Below are 17,673 nucleotides of genomic sequence, written 5' to 3'. Positions count from 1 at the left end.
GGACCAGAATGACTTATTTTATTTTTGTATCAGAACTGGAAAGAAGATCTAAAGGGATTTCAAATTTATAGGGCTTTTCTTGGTAATGTGAAGCAACATTAGAAAATGTTTACATCAATCTTGAATGATTAGTACATAGGTGCTTTAAAGATCATCCACTTTGCTTTCTGCATTTTGACATGTTTTAAAACACAAATTTGCTTGGTATAAATTAGGCATATGATGTGTAGATGATTATTTGTTAGTCTCGAGGCTCCTCTAAAACATATTTGAGAGGTATAGTTAAAAACAAGATAACCATTCCCGGGTAGAAGAGTCACACGCAAATAAGATTTTTTCTTTCCTGTAGCTCAGCATACTAACTTATTTATCAGTGTAGGGGGAAAGGGGCAGGAGTGAAGAAACTATGAGTAAAATTGATGAATTTTTGTTTTATCTCTTTTTTTCTTTGTCAACTATTGAGAAGTGTGCTAATAATAGCCACTAGTCCCATGGTAGGGAAATAAAAAAGAGACTGGATAATTAACAAATGAGGTAATTTTTTCCTGAAGAAATGTTTTACATATTCTTTCAAAGAAATGAACTAGTGATGCAGGGATTGCTGTCGTCCAATAAATCATCAATAAGTCATTCATAACATCTGTCTCTTTGTGGCCATCTTTCACAGTTGAAATCAGAGAGAAGCTCTTTATGTTCATATTAAAAGTTAATAGATAAAAAAGTAAAAAAGGTATTAATGATGAACAGAGGCCCTGAAGGTATTAAAGCAATTTTCTTTTTGAATTATTATTATAGGATATACACAGACAGTAAAATGCCGTGTTAAACAGCAAAAATTATGAATAATTAAGGTAAGTTGCCATGATTATAGAAAGGTGAATCAAGAAAATTGAAAGTTAAATTTCTTTGGAAAACGAGTTATACAGAATGAGTAAAATAGTGAAGGTTATCATTAATTGGAGAAAAATAAAAGTTAATGTACTTCTTGAGAGTCTCAACTCTAGGTTATGAAGTACTAAAGGTATATGTGTGATATATACATAACTTATTGCTGAAAGTGCTCTTTAAATTTCAGACCCAAATCTCCTACTTTACCGATGAAGAAACTCAGACAAAAAGATACAGGATATTTAATTTTGTGAAATGAAATATATTCAGAAATTTATACAATTTTCATCATTCCACTGCTGAAAGATATTATTTTGGGGATACTATTTTCCAATAATGTGTTAGCCTATTAACAGTGGTTTTCACACTGTAATATACAGAATCCTGTGATTCTAGAGGTGGCTCAAAGATCACAGGAAAGGAAGGAAGAAGAGGAAGAGTATGATGAAAGTTGTTACCTCCTTTTCCACTTGGGCAGGTCTGCTTTTATCTATTTATATTGGGATCCTGCACAAGATTTCATTTTTAAAAAATCTCTCTGCTAAATAAAGGTTTGAAAATCATTCTAATTTCATCAGGATACAGCTGTTGTATAAAAGAGGGTTTCTCTCCAGTTTACAATCTACTGTTGTATTCTTCTAATCAGTTCTTAAACATTGGGGGCATCTGATGAACTTCATGGAGTCTCTCCTCAGAAAACATTATATAGGCATACATTTTTACACCAAATTTAGCAGATTCATGGACTTCCTGAAATCCATTTACAGATTCTGGGTTAATAATCCTAAGTCTAAAAGCTTTATTTAGAGGATTTAAATAAGAAACTTTTGATTGAAAAAGAATAAGAATTAGGGATTAATATTAGAGTGTGTTTAGAAGATGGATAAATTCTGGCATAGCATAACTTGTAAAACCAGTTTATCCTAATTTTTTAAAAAATTGTCCTTTTGACAAACTGCAAGAATCTTATATACTCTTGCTGGCCATGCTGTTCTTTTGATTCATTCAACAGATATTTATCAAGCACAGTAAAGACACTGTGCTACAGCAATTATAAATAAATGGTTTATGATATTTCCTTTAGGAGCTATCTATTCTTGAGGATATGAATAGATTTTAATACTTAGCACATTTTACCACTTAACTCTTTTTTACCAGTTCTACACACACATACACACACACACACCCCTACTTTACTCTCTGCTGGAAAAAAGTATCCCTTTCACTTACCTCAGCTGCACTAGGCCTGGTTGACTGAGACCTGGGCCGTCTATTTAAGTTGCTTCTAGCCATGGTGGTATTGTGAGGTTCAATCAAAGGACAGTAGGGGTGGGGAGAGACATTGGGACTGTGGCACCAAGGGCTGCGATTGGGGAAAAGGGTTGGTGGGACTTCTTTTTCTCTGTAAAAGAAAAATTAAGCCCAGATTGAACTCAAAGGCCTTTAATGCAGTGACAGTAATGATGGCTCAAAGCAAGAGCATGTTTCACAGCCAGAGAATGTGGCTTTTCTAGACTTTGTGGGCAGCATTTTTATCATAACATCAACCCATTTGTTTACAAAGGAATAACAAATTCTGTGTCTTCGGCCACAGTCGGCTCTTGATCCAAGATGAAATCCCTAGATGATGCTCCTCTCTCTTCACCTAAGTAGTGCTAAAGATGAGGTGATAATTTCATCTCTTCGCCTCTCCACAGCCTTGCCTCTAAGAGCAGTGCCATTCAGAAGTGAAATTGCCAGCGAGGGTCTCAATATTACCTAGTGCAAATCAGCAACCTTTATTGTCCCATGAGTTTATTCCTTCTTGCTCTGTATTTTTATGTTTTAAAACATAAACACCATTAAGGATTTTATGGCCTTATTCCAAATAGAATTTTTTTGGTCACTTTTGATTTACCTATTCATCATATATATACTTGTTACTCAGTTATTCCCTTCTGTTCAGTTACCAATTGTGGGAAAGATTCAATTAAAAAAAAAAAAAAAAGCAACTTTTACCTCTTAAGAAAAACACGATCTGGTTCCATCTGAGATTTTGAGGTATCTTTATTCCAGTGATCTTGGCTGTTTTTAGTTGTAGTTGTAGCTTCTGGCCAATAAAACATGTACCTTTGAGATGTTGGACTTACTATTGAGGTTCTGTCAAGTTCACTATCAGACTCTAATTTCTCCCATGCTTGCTTCCAATGAATAGGAGTATACCAGGCAATGGCCTAACAAAAATGATTCATTAATATCAAATATTATGGGAGTTAGATAGATTTTTTTTAAGGTCATAGGCTTACTGCAATAAAATTTCAAAATCAAACTATATAATGTCACTTACCTATTGTGTAATGAAATACGAGAAGGATGCCATAAGACATATTTGTCTTACTTTCTAATTCTGAAAACTACAAACTGCATAACCTCAGGCAGGTTAGTCATTTACTATCTGTGCCCTCATACATAAAATGGGGAAGCTGGTTAGTGGGGAATTGCTATATGAGGGAGTTTTGAGATTTAGTTAAGCTACTGAATTTCATAACTATAAAGAACTGTGCAAATAGTTATAATATTAATAAGTTAAAATTTTAAATATCTAAGACACTATATATATGTGTATATATAACACATATATAATCTTATTTGAGATGGGGAAATGGGCGATATTACCAGACCCAAATACATGGAGAGAATACCGCATTCTGCAGGCTAGAATCCTAAGTTGGACTATTAAGGAGACCCATGACCACTAAAGCTGAAGTTTGTTTTGGTTTCTTGAGTGTGCGCAACATATATGCACAAAAATTATCCAAGAAAACCATGTATAAGGACTAACAACTATGTCTTTTTCAACATGAGAAAATTAAGCATATGGAATCTTGTGATATGTTTTTAGTTTATAAAATTAAAAGTTTTCAGTTTATGTTATAATCATTTAAAAATCCTCTGCTTAGATTGACTAATTAACTAGACATGAAGGTACTGCCAGGCAAGTCCAGCTAAGCTAGGCTTAGGGCAGAGAAAGAAATGGATGAAATCTTTTTTAAAAAGTTCAATTTTGTGGATCACAGCAGCAAAACTCTGCTTTTGCTTCAGATCATCAGTTAGGGATTCTCTTCTTTTAGCAGCTCAGAGTCATTTGTGTTGAAAATATGTTTATAATCTTTTTTTGTGCAATCTCCCTCAATTAGATTGTAAGCATTTCCTTGACAAAAGCAATATTTTATTTCTCCCTAAGTTATAGGGACTTAAAATATTTGATGACAATGACAATGATATTGTGATAAAATAAAATGATACGATTTTAATTACACCTCTGGAATGTTGGCCATATGAACCTTGTAGGTAATTTTTAATACAATAGAAAAATTCTTGGAGTTATTTCTGGTTTTATTTTAGTTCTGTCATTTCACCAATCATATAACCTTAACTGAGCAAGCCATTTAACTTTGTAAGTCTCATTTTCCTCCTTTGTAAAGTACTTAAACAATCTAAGAATCAAATGAGATAATGCACATATAAAAAGCCCTTCAACGAGCTCCTACAGTAGCAGTCTCCAAAATTTTTGGCACAAGGACTGGTGGTCCTATGAGAATCTAATGCCTGATGATCTAGGTGTTGCTGAGGCAGTGATGCCAGCGCTGAGGAGGGGCTGCAAATACAGATGAAGCTTTGCTGTCATTTGCCTGCTGCTCACCTCCTGCTATGCAGCCTGGTTCCTGACAGGCCATGGACCAGTACCAGTCTGTGACCAGGGGTTGGGGACCCCTGTCCTATAGCATAGAAGTAGTCTGCTCCAATACTGAATCTCTAACATAAAATGATGTATTGGGAAGTCCTGAAGCATTAAATATTTAAGACACTTATTCTTAATTTTTTCGATACTTGTTTCAACATGTGATATAGAGGCTACAAATTCCATAGGACAACAATATGACTACTATTGATTTACTGATGTGTAATGACAGTTAGTAATGGTTCTATTCAACTTTTTAGGATTGGAAAAGTAATTGAGTGATCTAAAGGGAGAAGGGGAACATAAGGAGGCTATCCATTTAAAAACTATTGTTAAGAACCAGATACTGACCTCACCATTAGGTTTACACAGGATTGTTGTACAATTTGGGCTTGTTATAAACTTATTTTCTTCCTTCCAAAGAAAATCTGATGGTGGCCGATGCTTTCCTTCAGATGCTGCTGCCCAGACCTGTAAGAAAATAGTTTGTTAATGACAAATGTCATTGGAGTTTAACATAGTTTTATAAATGTCAAAGGGTTATTACAAGGTTATCTTTCTGAACATATGAGATTTTAAAATATAATTACTGTATAATATATATTGTCAAGTTGTGTAACACTAAACACTATGGTATATGGCTTAAAGAAAAGCACAAGAAAAAGGAAAAACCCTCCAGCATCAACTAATTACCTATTGTCTAGGAAAACAATCTCTTTGTTTTTCTTCTAAAGATTATGTTTGCTTAATTTTAGGAATTTGGCTTTTTTAATTTTAAAAGTTATATCATAAAAACAAAAGATTTGTACAACAAATTGACAAAAGCTATTGAAATTTAATTATGGGTATTAATTTACATACAGAAATGGAGAATGTGGCACAGTTAGCCACTGCCAACATAACATCACATTTTACATAGAGATTGAGTGATGAAGTAACCACTGGTGATGAGCCACAGTCTAATCCAGTAAATGAGATTTTCCTGTACAATTCTACTTCATAATATTTATATCTTATACTCACTGTTACTGTGGTATTGGCCTGCATTATGATATTCGGAAGGAATTGGTACACAGAGACTCTTTGTCCATTCACATTTTGCTGAAGAAAATGATTTCCAATCTCCACTTCTTTGTCAAGGGAAGAGTTAATGAGTTTCACATATAAACCCATGGCATTCACTTCAGCTATTTTAATGTCTCCAATAGCACTAGAAAAACAAAATATAAGGTGCCTTCAGATGAACATGTCTTTAATTCATTTAAAGAACTGAAGAGCAAATATGCTTTGGAAATTGTTCCTAAACTGTCTCTTCTATTGGATATATTTTATGTAGAAACAGTGTATTTTGTAATCTAAGACAAATGCTTTGATCTCAGTTCTGTTTATCTGTGCAATAAAATCATCTCTTCCACAAAAAATAATTAAAGAAAACTTAAAAAGTACTTTATGTATGAAGATATAAATGCCATAGGAAGATGAGATTATCATTAGTTAAATCTTACTTTTCATCATAAAACTACTGAGATATGAAACTCTCAAACAGATCAAGAGGAAAGTTAAACTATTTAGTTTATTTCTGATAAAGTTACTGTGAAGATTACTAGCAATTACAAACTTAAAGAATTCTGCAAACAAAACATTACACAAAGATAAGATGGTATTTTTTCCTACTAAGGTGTTATGAGCTTAGTATGTACCAGGGGCCAGGCTAAACATTTATATATTAGCATTTTTAAGGGAGTGAGTCACAATTTATTAGTATGTCATGAAATTCCTTTGGTGGGTTAAGAATATCATTTTTAAAATGAAATATATCCTTACTAATATTAACCAATTTTGTTATGTGCCAGGCACTTTTTAAAGATTTTATCTATATCTATGATTTTATATTCACAATTTCAAAATCCAAAAAGTTCTGAAAAACCAAAAATTTATTTAAAAAACCCACACATTTGAAATAAAATCTGACCTGAATTCTTTTGGTAGCAAAACCTGACCTGAGACTGAAGTGAGGCTATTTACAGTCATTTTTCATGGTTTGTATGAATATTTATATGTTTGGCTGTGTAAAGATTAATGTTCGATTTTAGATAATTTGCCAAGCCCTAATGAGTGTTACATAATATGTGTCTAGTCATCATTTCACTTTCCCCAAATCCCCCATATTCTAAATTTGGAAACATGTAACTCCCTAGATATTTTGGTTAAGGCATTATAGACTCATAATTATATATTTAATTCTCACAATACAGCTACATATTGTGTATTGAAGGTCACAGTCAAAATATTTGAGGAGTACTGTATTATCTCATTTAATTCTCACAACTCAGTAAGACAGGTACTATTTTTAGTCTCATTTTACAAATAAGAAAACTGAGGTTTAGAGAGATGGATTGCCATGTTCAAGGTCACTCAATAAATGTTAGTGCTTGTTCTTCTGTTTCGCTCAATGAGTAAAGTCTCAAAGACGTATAATCCAACAATTCAAATTACTCAAATTCTGTGTACAATGCATCAAGATTGCAACTAAACTATAGAACCACCATCATGGAGAATCACCTTAAGTCTGGCTGAACAGAAATCCTGTAACTCAAGATATACAGAAGAAGCCACCTTGAGACTGGTAGGAGGAGCAGAGATGCAGAACAGGCTGGTCCCATGTCCATGTGTGGTGGTTAAAAATCAGGGGAGATATCTTTGCTGCAGAGGTCCCCCCAAGTAGTGAGGAGACCCAGCCCCACACCAGGCTCCCTAGCCCAAGGTTCCAGTGCCAGGAAGAGGAATCTCCATTACTTCTGGATGTGAAAAACAGCAAAGATTATGGCTGAGTAAGATGGAAGCCTTCTGGAGGCTCAGGCATTCCTCTTAAAGGGCCTGTTATAGACTTACTTGCTGATGGTCTTTCTCACTCTGAGCTCCAGCAGTGGGGCAGCAGCTCGAAGAGTGCCATGGATATACAGGGAGAGCTGAATTGTCTAGATTCAAGGGCTGGAAGGGCATCTTATTCCGAGACAGAAGTGCTGGCAGAAGCCAGTGTTCCTTTGTTGAGCCCTCCCCTAACACAGACTGCATGAGCAGATGAGTGCCATGTCTGAGACTCCATCAACCTAGCTAACATTTTTTACCCCACTCGGGTGATTCCCTGAGACTCTTCCCCACCCAACTTGTAGGCCCACTCAAGTCACTTCCAGTGGTTTTTTCCATCTACAGATTACTTTGTAATCCATATCAAGTGGCGTCAGAAAGGGCACACGCAGTGGCTGAATTTGGCCTGAACCAGAGCTCCTCCCAAGAGGTCCCAGAACAAACACACCCAGTGATCAGCTTCAGACCACACCAAAGCACCACCCAATCACTCCACAGATGACATTCCAAAAGGCAGACTTTGCAGGCATCAGAGTCAGTCTGTAGGGTCAGTTCCTGTACAACAGCTCCTCTATCGTATGCATGGTTAGTCCTCAGAGCCAAACAGGCTGAGAGTCAATCCTTTTCACTGATGTGTCAACAGCAATCCGAGCTCAACTACAACAGGAGGGCACACACAGCCCACACAAGGGAAACGCCTGGAGCACCCAGCTCAGGTGACCAGGGAGACTATTCTACTGGGCCACACAGGACACCTACAGCATAAGGTAACTCTACCACATTTGGCAGACGTAGCAGTTCTACCTAATACACAGAAACAAACACAGGGAAGCAGCTAATATGTAGAGGTAAAGAAAAATCTTCCAAATGAAAGAACAGAACAAAGCTCCAGAAAAAGAACAAAACAAAATAAAGATAAGCAATCTTGCAGATGCAGAGTTCACTAGTTATAAGGATGCTCGACGACAGAAGTCAGAACTTCAACAAAGAGAAGGAAAATATAATGGAGATAGAAAAAATGAAAAAGAACCAGTCAGAAATGAAGAATACAGTAACTGAAATGAAGACTACATTAGATGGAATCAATAGTAGATTAGATGAAGCGGAGAAACAAATCAGCAATTTGGAAGATAAGGTAGCAGAAAACACCAAAAATAAATAAATAAATAGATAGATAGATAGATAGATAGATAGATAGATAGATAGATGATAGATAGATAAATAAATAAATAAGAATGGCAAAAAGAAAAAGATTCCAAAAATAATGAATAATGAATATAGTTTCTGAGACCCTTACATATCAAGTGTAGCAACATTCACATCATAGGGGTACCAGAAGAAGAAGAGAGAGGAATTGAAAACATTTGAAAAAATAATGGTAGAAACTCCACTAACCTGGTGAAGGAAATAGACATGCAAACTCAGGTAGTTCAGAGAGTCACAAACCCGATGAACCCGAACAGGCCCACACAAAGACATATCATAATTAAAGTGTCAAAGGTTGAAGACAAAGAGAAAATCTTAAAAGCAGCAAGAATAAAAGCAATTAGTTACAGACAAGGAAACTCCCATAAGACCATCAGCCGATTTCTCAACAGAAGCTTTGTAGGCCAGAAGGGGTTGGCAAGAAATATTCAAAGTGATTAAAAGAAAGGACCTACAACCAAGATTACCCAGCAAAGCTATCATTTAGAATCAAAGGACAGAAAAAGAGCTTCCCAGACAAGAAAAATCTAAAGGAGTTCATCACCACCAAACCAGTATCACAGGAAATGTTAAAGAAACATTTTTAAAAAGAAGAAGAAGAAAAAAAAAAATATATATATATATACATAATAAAATGGCAATCACTACATATCTTTCAATAATTACTTTAAGTGTAAATGGATTAAAGCCCTTATACAGGCTTCCTATAAGAAACTCACTTCAGATTGAAAGATACACACAGATTGAAAGTAAAGGAACGGAAAAAGATATTTTGTGAAAATGGAAATTAAAAAAAAAAAAGCTAGAGTAACAATACTTATATCAGACAAAATAGATTTAAATCAAAGGCTATAATAAGAGACAAAACCTAGTAAATTCACTTCTGGGTATTTGAAGAAATACAAAACACTAATTCAAAAAGACATATGCATCCATATGTTCCTTGTAGCTTTATAAATAAAGCTACAAGGAACATATGGATGCATATGTCAATATATGGAAGCAACCTGAGTCCATTAATAGATGAATGAGTAAAGGAGAAGTGGTACATATATATAATGGAATATTCCTGGGCCATAAAAAAGAATGCAATTTTGCCATCTGCAGGAACATGAATAGACATATGATTTCAAGTACCATATGATTTCACTCTATGTGAAATCTAGGAAACAAAATGAATGAATGAAAAAAACAAAAACAAACTCATAGATACAGAGAAGATGGATAATTGCCAGATGGGTGGAGGGGTTGGGGATGTGCAAAAAAAGGGGAAGAGATTAAGTACAAAAGGTAATTACAAAATAGTCATAGGGATGTAAAGTATAGCACAGGGAATATAGTCAATAATATTGTAATAACTGTGTATGCATCGGATTGGTTCTAGATTTATCAGAGTGGTCACTTTGTACTTTATATAAAAGTCTAATCACCATGTTATATGCTTGAAACTAATATAATATTGTATGTCAACTATATTAAAAAATAAAAAGTATTCAAAAAATAAAATAAAACCAATAAAAAAATAAATTCTGTATACACCCTAGTTGTTAAGCACTGCTAGAAGACACACACGAACACACACATGTACAGATTGCTGCTATCAAATAAATGAGTGGTCTCCAACCACATCTGGTCTTTTAGTGATTCCCTTAGTGATTGGCAGGAAGTTGTGTTCTTGATGAAATGAGCCAGTGCCTTCTGCCATTCCCTCAGCAATGTTTAAATCCCTGACTCACATTTCCTGCATTCTTATTCTCAGCTAATGATCTCGGTAAGAACACAGGGCAGTCAGAAAGATGTTTGTTTTATTGCATTCCACTCAGAAAGAAGTTCACCCATTCATGCATTTACCTCATCTCTGTTCAGCCCACCTTATATCAATGGAAAAGGGACTCTTCTCCCAACTAAAGTGAAACCTTCTGGTTACCACCTCCTTGTGCTACCTCAGTATCTCAGTCTATTCATGATTCTCCTTTCTCTTTTAACACCAGCCTTTCCTTCTAAACCACCTCTTCCCCCCAAGTATGTGCAAACCCTCAAAAGTACTAACATCTTAAAAAAGGAAAAAACAATCCTCCTCCAGATTCCACTTTATAATGCTGTCGCAATCAAGCTTTCGGAAAGATGATGCCACTAATTCTTCACCTCTTATTCACTCCTCGACCCACTAGCATTGACTTCTGCCTTAGATCAAGATGCCCAATGCCCTCTAAGTTGGTGAAATGAGTGGTAACTTTTCAGTCCTTGTCTTTTTAAAAATTGAAGTATAATTAACATGTACATATTAGGTGTACAGCAGGTGTACAGCATAATGATTCAATATTTGTATACATGCTAAAATTTACACCACAATAAATATAGTTAATGTCCATCACCATATATAATTACAAAATTTTTTTTATGATGAAAATCTTTAAGATATATCCTCTTAGCAACTTTCAAATATACAATACAGTATTATTACTTATAGTTACCATACTGTACATTACATTCCCATGACTTATTTTATAACTAAGGTTTGTACCTTTTGACCCCCTTTACCCATTTTGTCTATCCCCTACCTCCCAACTTTGGCAATCACCAATCTGTTCTCTGTATCTATGAGTTTAGTTTTGTGGGTTTTTTTTTTTTCAAGATTTCACATATAAGTGATACTATACAGTATTTGTCTTTCTCTTTCTGACTTATTTCACTTAGCATAATGTTCTTGAGGTTCCTCATGTTGCAAAAGACAAGATTTCATTACTTTTATGGCTGAATAATATTCCATTGTGTATACATATGTATATAAATACTATATATATAGCAATATATATGTATATATACTACATATATACATATATACATATATATCACATTTTATTTATCCACTTATCCATCAGTAGATACTTAGGTTGCTTCCATATCTTGCTTATTGTAAATATGTTGCAATAAACATAAAGGTGCATACCTTTTCGAGTTAGTATTTTTGATTTGATTAGTGTTTTGTTTTGTTACCTGGAATGGAATTGCTGCACCATATGATATTTCTATTTTTAATTTTTTGAGGAATCTCTAATCTATTTTCCAGAGTGGCTGCACCAATTTACACTTCTATCAACTCAGTCTTTGTCTTAATGTCTTTGTGGTATTTGCCTCTGCCAGATAGGTCCTCTTTTACGGAACTCCTACCCTTGTTTCTCCAAGTCCACTGTTTTCCTTCTGTTAGTCTGGCTGCTCCTTTTCAGTTTTTTTTTTTTTTTTTCGGATTTTTATTTTTTTCCTTCATCCAACTCTTAGATGTGTTTCACTGGGATTCTGTCCTTAACCTTTTTTATTCTAGCCACACTCTAAATATATGATATCTATAAACAGGACTTTAGTAACCATTAATACATTGATGACTGCTAAATTTAAGCCTTTTCTCTAAATTGTTCTGCCGAGCTTCAGACCCATAGAAACAATTGACAGCAAGACCAAAAATGTACCTCTAAATCAACACAACACAAACTAAATTCATCATTTTTGGAAAAGTGAGAAACCTATTCTAGTGAATTGTATCATTTATTCTGTTGGCCACAGTTAGAACTTTCATTGTATTCCCACTCTCTTATCCTTCTTGCCTTATCTGTGATCAAATTCTATTTGCTCTACCTCTTTAGCATCTTCTACATACATCTCCTCCTCTCCATCCCAGCTGCTGCTATCTTCATAGGCTCTCATCATCTCTACGTGACACTGTAACAGTGTCCTGACTGGTTTCTCCAGTTTTGGCTCCTCCCACCCATTCTCCGTTTTGCTTCCAGAGCAATTTTGTACAAGGATAGATATTTTAATGTCTGACCATTTCCTTCCAGAGAAAATAACAACTTTACAGCAAGGAAACAAGGCCCTAACATAATCTGTCAGTCTCTTTAATTTCTTTTTTTTTTCTACTTCTTACCTTTGCTTAAAATGTTACCACAAGAAAATTCTCACGAGACTAGTGACAATTTATTTTATTACATGCTTTACCAACTGCCTGCACATGATATGCTATTTCCTCTTCTTCTTCCCTACATCTTTAACAACACAGGAAATTTTCAGGTTTTTTAATACTTTCAGTACCATAGGTAAAAAATAGTATCTAAGTGTTATTTATTTTATTTTATTTTTTTTCCCGATTATAGTGAAATTGAATAACCTACTTATTGACCACTCAGTTTCCTTCTTCTGTGAATTGTCTGTTTATATTATTTGGTCTACTTCTAAAGGGTTGTTTTAGTGCAAGGTGGGGACTAGACTAATTGGAAGAGCCACTTAATAAATTATATAAATATCTAACCACTATGCTGTACACCCGAAACTAATATAAAATAATACTGAATGTCAACTCTAATTAAAAATAAAAACCAAAAAAATAATGTTCTTAAATTACCAATCTTTATAACTCTAGGAACTAAAAAAAGAACAAACTAAACCCAAAGTTAAAGGAAGGAATTAATAAAGAAATAACAAAAATTAGAGCAGAAATAAATAAAGTAGGCAATAGAAGAATGATAAATCAGTGAAATTAAGTTGTTTTTTTATATTAAATATAAACAAAATTGACAAACCCTTAGCTAGACAAATGAAAAAAAAATGATGCAAAAAAAATCGAATCAGAAAGAAAAAAGGAGATACTACAATGAATGATACAGAAATAAAAGGGATTATAAGGAATAATTATAAACAATTATGTGTGAAAAAAATTGAGTAATATAGAAGAAATTGATAATTTTCTAGAAATATACTAACTACAAAGACTAAATCAAGAAGAAATAGCAAGATTAAATGGACCAACAATAAGCAAGGAAATTGAATTAGTAATCAAGAACCTTCCAAAAAAGAAAAGCCTGGGACCAGATGGCTTCATGAATGAAGTCTACAAAGCATGTACAGAAGAACTAATACCAACACTTCTTAAACTCTTCCAAAAAAGAGGAAGAGAGGGAACCCTTTCAAACTCATTTTATATTGCCAACATCCCTCTGATTCCAAAGCCAGAAAAGAAAACACAACAAAACTATATGCCAACATCCCTGAAAAACAGATGTAAAATTCTCAATAAAATACCAGCAAACTGAATTAATAATACAATAAAGGATAATATATCATGACCAAATGTGATTTATCCTTGGGATGCAAGTATGGGTCAAAATATAAAAAACAATGTGATATACCTGATAACACGATGGACAATAAATACCATATGATCACTTTTTCTGCATCAGATACAAAAAAAGCATTCAACAAAATTCAATATCTGTTTATGATAAAAACTCTCAATAAAATAGGTAAATAGGGAAAACACCTCAGCACAATAAAGGTCATATATGAAAAACCCATAGCAAACATCATAGTCAGTGGGAAAAAAACTAAAAACTTTTCTTCTAAGATCAGAACAAGGCAAAGATGCCCATTCTCACCACTGCTTTCCAACACAGTAGTGGAAGTCCTAGCCAGAACGACCAGGCAAGAAAAATAAATAAAAGATGCCCAAATCAGAAGGGAAGAAGTAAATTATCTCTTTTTCCTTGAAGGTGACATGATTGTATATGTAGAAAACACTATAAGCATAACAAAAAACTGTTAGAACTAATACATAAATTTACTAAAGTTGTAGGATACAAAATAAACATTCAAAAGTAAGTGGCATTTCTGTATACCAGCTAACCAGTTAGTTTATTAAATGACCAAAAGGGAAATTAAAAATCTATCCCATTTACATTAGCAATGAAAAGAATAATACTTAGGTATTAAGTTAACCAAAAAGGTAAAAAAATTGTACACTGAAGACTATAAAACACTGATGAAGAAAATTTTAAGAGGCACAAATAAATTGAAAAACAGTCAATGTTCATGGGTTAGAACTATTGTTGTCAAATGTTCATACTACTTAAAGTAATCTACAAATTTAATGCAATCTCTATAAAAATCTCCATGATAATTCTTTTTTAAAAAAACAATCCTAAAATTCATATGGAACCATGAAAGATTTTACATAACCAAAGCAATCTTGAGTAAGAAGTCATACTTCCTGACTTCAAGTTATATTACGAGGCTAAAGTAATGAAAACATATGGTACTGGCATAAAAACAGACAGACAGACCAAAGGAACAGAATAGAGAAGCAGGAAAGAAACCCACATGTTTAGGGTAAACTGATCTTCAACAAGGGAGCCAGGAACACACATAGGGAATGGATAGCCTCTTTCATAAATGTTGGAATACTGGATATCTGTATGTAAAAGAATGAAATTAGTACCCTAAATCGCACCATACACAAAAATTAACTCAAAATACGTTAAAGACTTAAACCTTAAGATTTGTAACCATAAAACTTCTAGAAAAAAAAATTTCTTGACATTGGTCTTGAAATAATTTCTTAGATATGACACCTAAAGCAAGGCAACAAAAGCAAATATAGGCAAATAGGATTACGTCAAACTAAAAAGCTTTTGCACAGCAAAGGAAGTGAAGAACAAAATAAAAAGGCAACCTAGAGAATGGAAAAAAAATGGAAACCAGTTATCCAATATGGGTTAATAGCCAAAATATATAAGAAACTTATGTAACTTGATAGCAATAAAAGCAAATAATCTGATTTAAAAATGGGCAAAGGACCTACATAAATACCTAAGAAGAAAGTCAAGTGGCTAACAGGTATGTGAAAATGTGTTCAGCATCACAAATTGTCAGAAAAATGTACATCAAAATCACAATGGGATATCATCTTACACTTCTTAGGATGGCTATTATCAAAAATAAAAGATAAATGCTGGCAAGGATGTGAAGAAAAGGAAACTCTAGTACACTGTTGGTAGGATTGTAATTAGTACAGCCATTATGGGAAACAGTATGGAGGCTCCTCAAAATATTAAAAACAAAACTACCATATTACCCAGCAATTTGACCTCTGGGTATGTATCCAAATGAAAGAAAATTATGATAGAAAAAAGATATATGCACTTTCATATTTATTGCAGTTTTATTCACAGTATCCAAGATATGGAAACAACTTAAATGTCCTTCAATGAATGAGTGGACTAATAAATTTACAATTTATTCAGCCTTAAAAAAAAAAAAAAGAAATCCTGCCTTTAACATGGATTTTGACAACATGCATGTGTGACAACGTGGGTGGAGGTGGAGGACATAATGCTAAGCAAAATATAAACATGATAGGAAGAGAGAAATATTGCATAATCTCACTTATGTGGAATTTAGTTGAAAATAGTCAAATTCATAGAATCAGAGAGTAGAATAGGATGGTGGCTGCCAGAGGCTAGGGGAAGGGAGAAATGAAATAATATGAGTCAAAGGGTACAAAGTCTCAGTTATGCAAAACGAATAAGTTCTAGAGATCTAATGTATAACACAGTGGTAATAGTTAATAATACTGTATTGTATACTTGATAGGTCTAAATTTTTCTCAATGCACATACACACACAAGTGATAACTATTAGAGATGATAGATATGTTAATTAGCTGGAAAGTGGTGATCATTTCACAATATATATTTATATTAAAATATTAAGTTGTATGAGATCAAGAGCCCAGAAATAAAACCATGCATATGCAATCAACTAATTTTGACAAGGGAGCCAAGAATACTCAAAGGGGAAAGCATAGTTCCTTTTAATAAATGATGCTGGGGAAACCGGATATTTACATGCAAAAAGAAAAAAAAAATGAAATTGGACTCCAATCGTATACCACTCACAAAATTAACTCAAAATGGATTAAAGACTTAAATGTAAGATTTGTAACCATAAACTCCTAGAAGAAAATATAGGGGGAAAGCTCCTTAACATTAGCTTTGATAAGTATTTTTTGGATATGACACTAAAAACACCAGCAACAAAAACAAAAATCAAGAAGTGGAACGACATCAAACTGAAGAGGTTCTGCACAGCAAAATAAACAATCAATAAAATGAAAATGCAACTAACAAAATGGGAAAAAAAACTTGCAAACTATATATTTGATAAGGGGTTAATATCTAAAATATATAAGATACTCTGTAGCAGAAAAAAAAGCCTCATAAATAATCCAATTAAAAATGGAAAAAGGATTCGAATAGACATTTTTCATAGAAGACATATAAATGGCCAACAGGTACATGAAAAGGTGCTCAATATCACTAATCATCAAGGAAATCCAAGTCAAAACACAATGAGAAACATTTCACACCTATTAGAATGGTTATTGTCAAAAAGACAAAAAATAACAAATGTCGGCAAGGATGTGAAGCAAAGGGAACCCTTAAGGCACTGTTGGTAGGAACGTAAATCGAAACAGTCAATATGAAAAAAGATTTTGAACGTTATTTTTAATCTCAAAAGATTAAAAATAGAACTACCATATGATCCAGCAATACAACTTCTGGGTATTTTTCCAAAGGAAATAAAATTACTATCTTATACAGCTATCTGCACCACCATGTTCATTGTAGCATTATTCACAATGGCCAAGAAATAGAAACCAACTAAGTATCTACTGACACATAAAAAAGAAAACATGGTATACATTTTATATAAATATATAAACTGGAAAATTATGCAGCCATAAAATGAAGAAAATCCATTTGTGACAAGGTGTGTAGGCCTTGAGGCTATTATGCCAAAAGAAATAAACCAGACAGAGAAAGACAAGTACTGTATGGTCTCATTTACATGTGGAATCTAGAAAAGCTGAATTCATAGAAACAGAGATTAGAGTGGTGTTTAACAGGGATGGGAAGGAGGATAAAGGAAATGGGAGAGATGTTGGTCAAAGAATGCAAAAGTTCAGTTATAAGATAAATAAGTTTTGAGGATCTAATGTACAGCATGCTGACTATAGTTAACAATATTGCTTTATATATTTAAAAATTGCTAAAAGAATAGGTCTTAAATGTTCTCACAACGCACACAAAAAAGTAATTATGTGAGGTAATGGATGTGTTAACTAATCTTACTATGGTAATCATTTCATAATACATATGCAT

General features: G+C 33.6%; 1 protein-coding gene across 3 annotated transcripts in view; it reads right to left on the bottom strand.

Moving 5' to 3' along the window:
* Nucleotides 1-17,673, bottom strand: part of LMNTD1 (lamin tail domain containing 1) — a 237,692-nt gene that overhangs the window by 11,188 nt on the left and 208,831 nt on the right. For 2 of the 3 annotated variants that reach the window (XM_036237233.1, XM_036237234.1), the window contains exons 5-8: nucleotides 5,633-5,819; nucleotides 4,961-5,080; nucleotides 2,887-3,101; nucleotides 1,836-2,290 (exon numbers count right to left, since the gene is read on the bottom strand). In XM_036237233.1, the coding sequence (XP_036093126.1) occupies nucleotides 2,077-2,290; nucleotides 2,887-3,101; nucleotides 4,961-5,080; nucleotides 5,633-5,819 (736 nt within the window). In that variant the 3' untranslated portion in view covers nucleotides 1,836-2,076. Of the gene's footprint in view, nucleotides 1-1,835; nucleotides 2,291-2,886; nucleotides 3,102-4,960; nucleotides 5,081-5,632; nucleotides 5,820-17,673 lie in introns of those variants that run through there. The other variant, XM_036237235.1, reaches the window with a different exon arrangement.

The sequence above is a fragment of the Rousettus aegyptiacus genome, unplaced genomic scaffold (assembly GCF_014176215.1).
Source record: "Rousettus aegyptiacus isolate mRouAeg1 unplaced genomic scaffold, mRouAeg1.p scaffold_m13_p_2, whole genome shotgun sequence".
Classification (NCBI taxonomy): domain Eukaryota; kingdom Metazoa; phylum Chordata; class Mammalia; order Chiroptera; family Pteropodidae; genus Rousettus; species Rousettus aegyptiacus.
The sequence above is the reverse complement of the archived record's forward strand: the minus strand, read 5'-3'. Positions and strand labels throughout refer to the sequence as shown.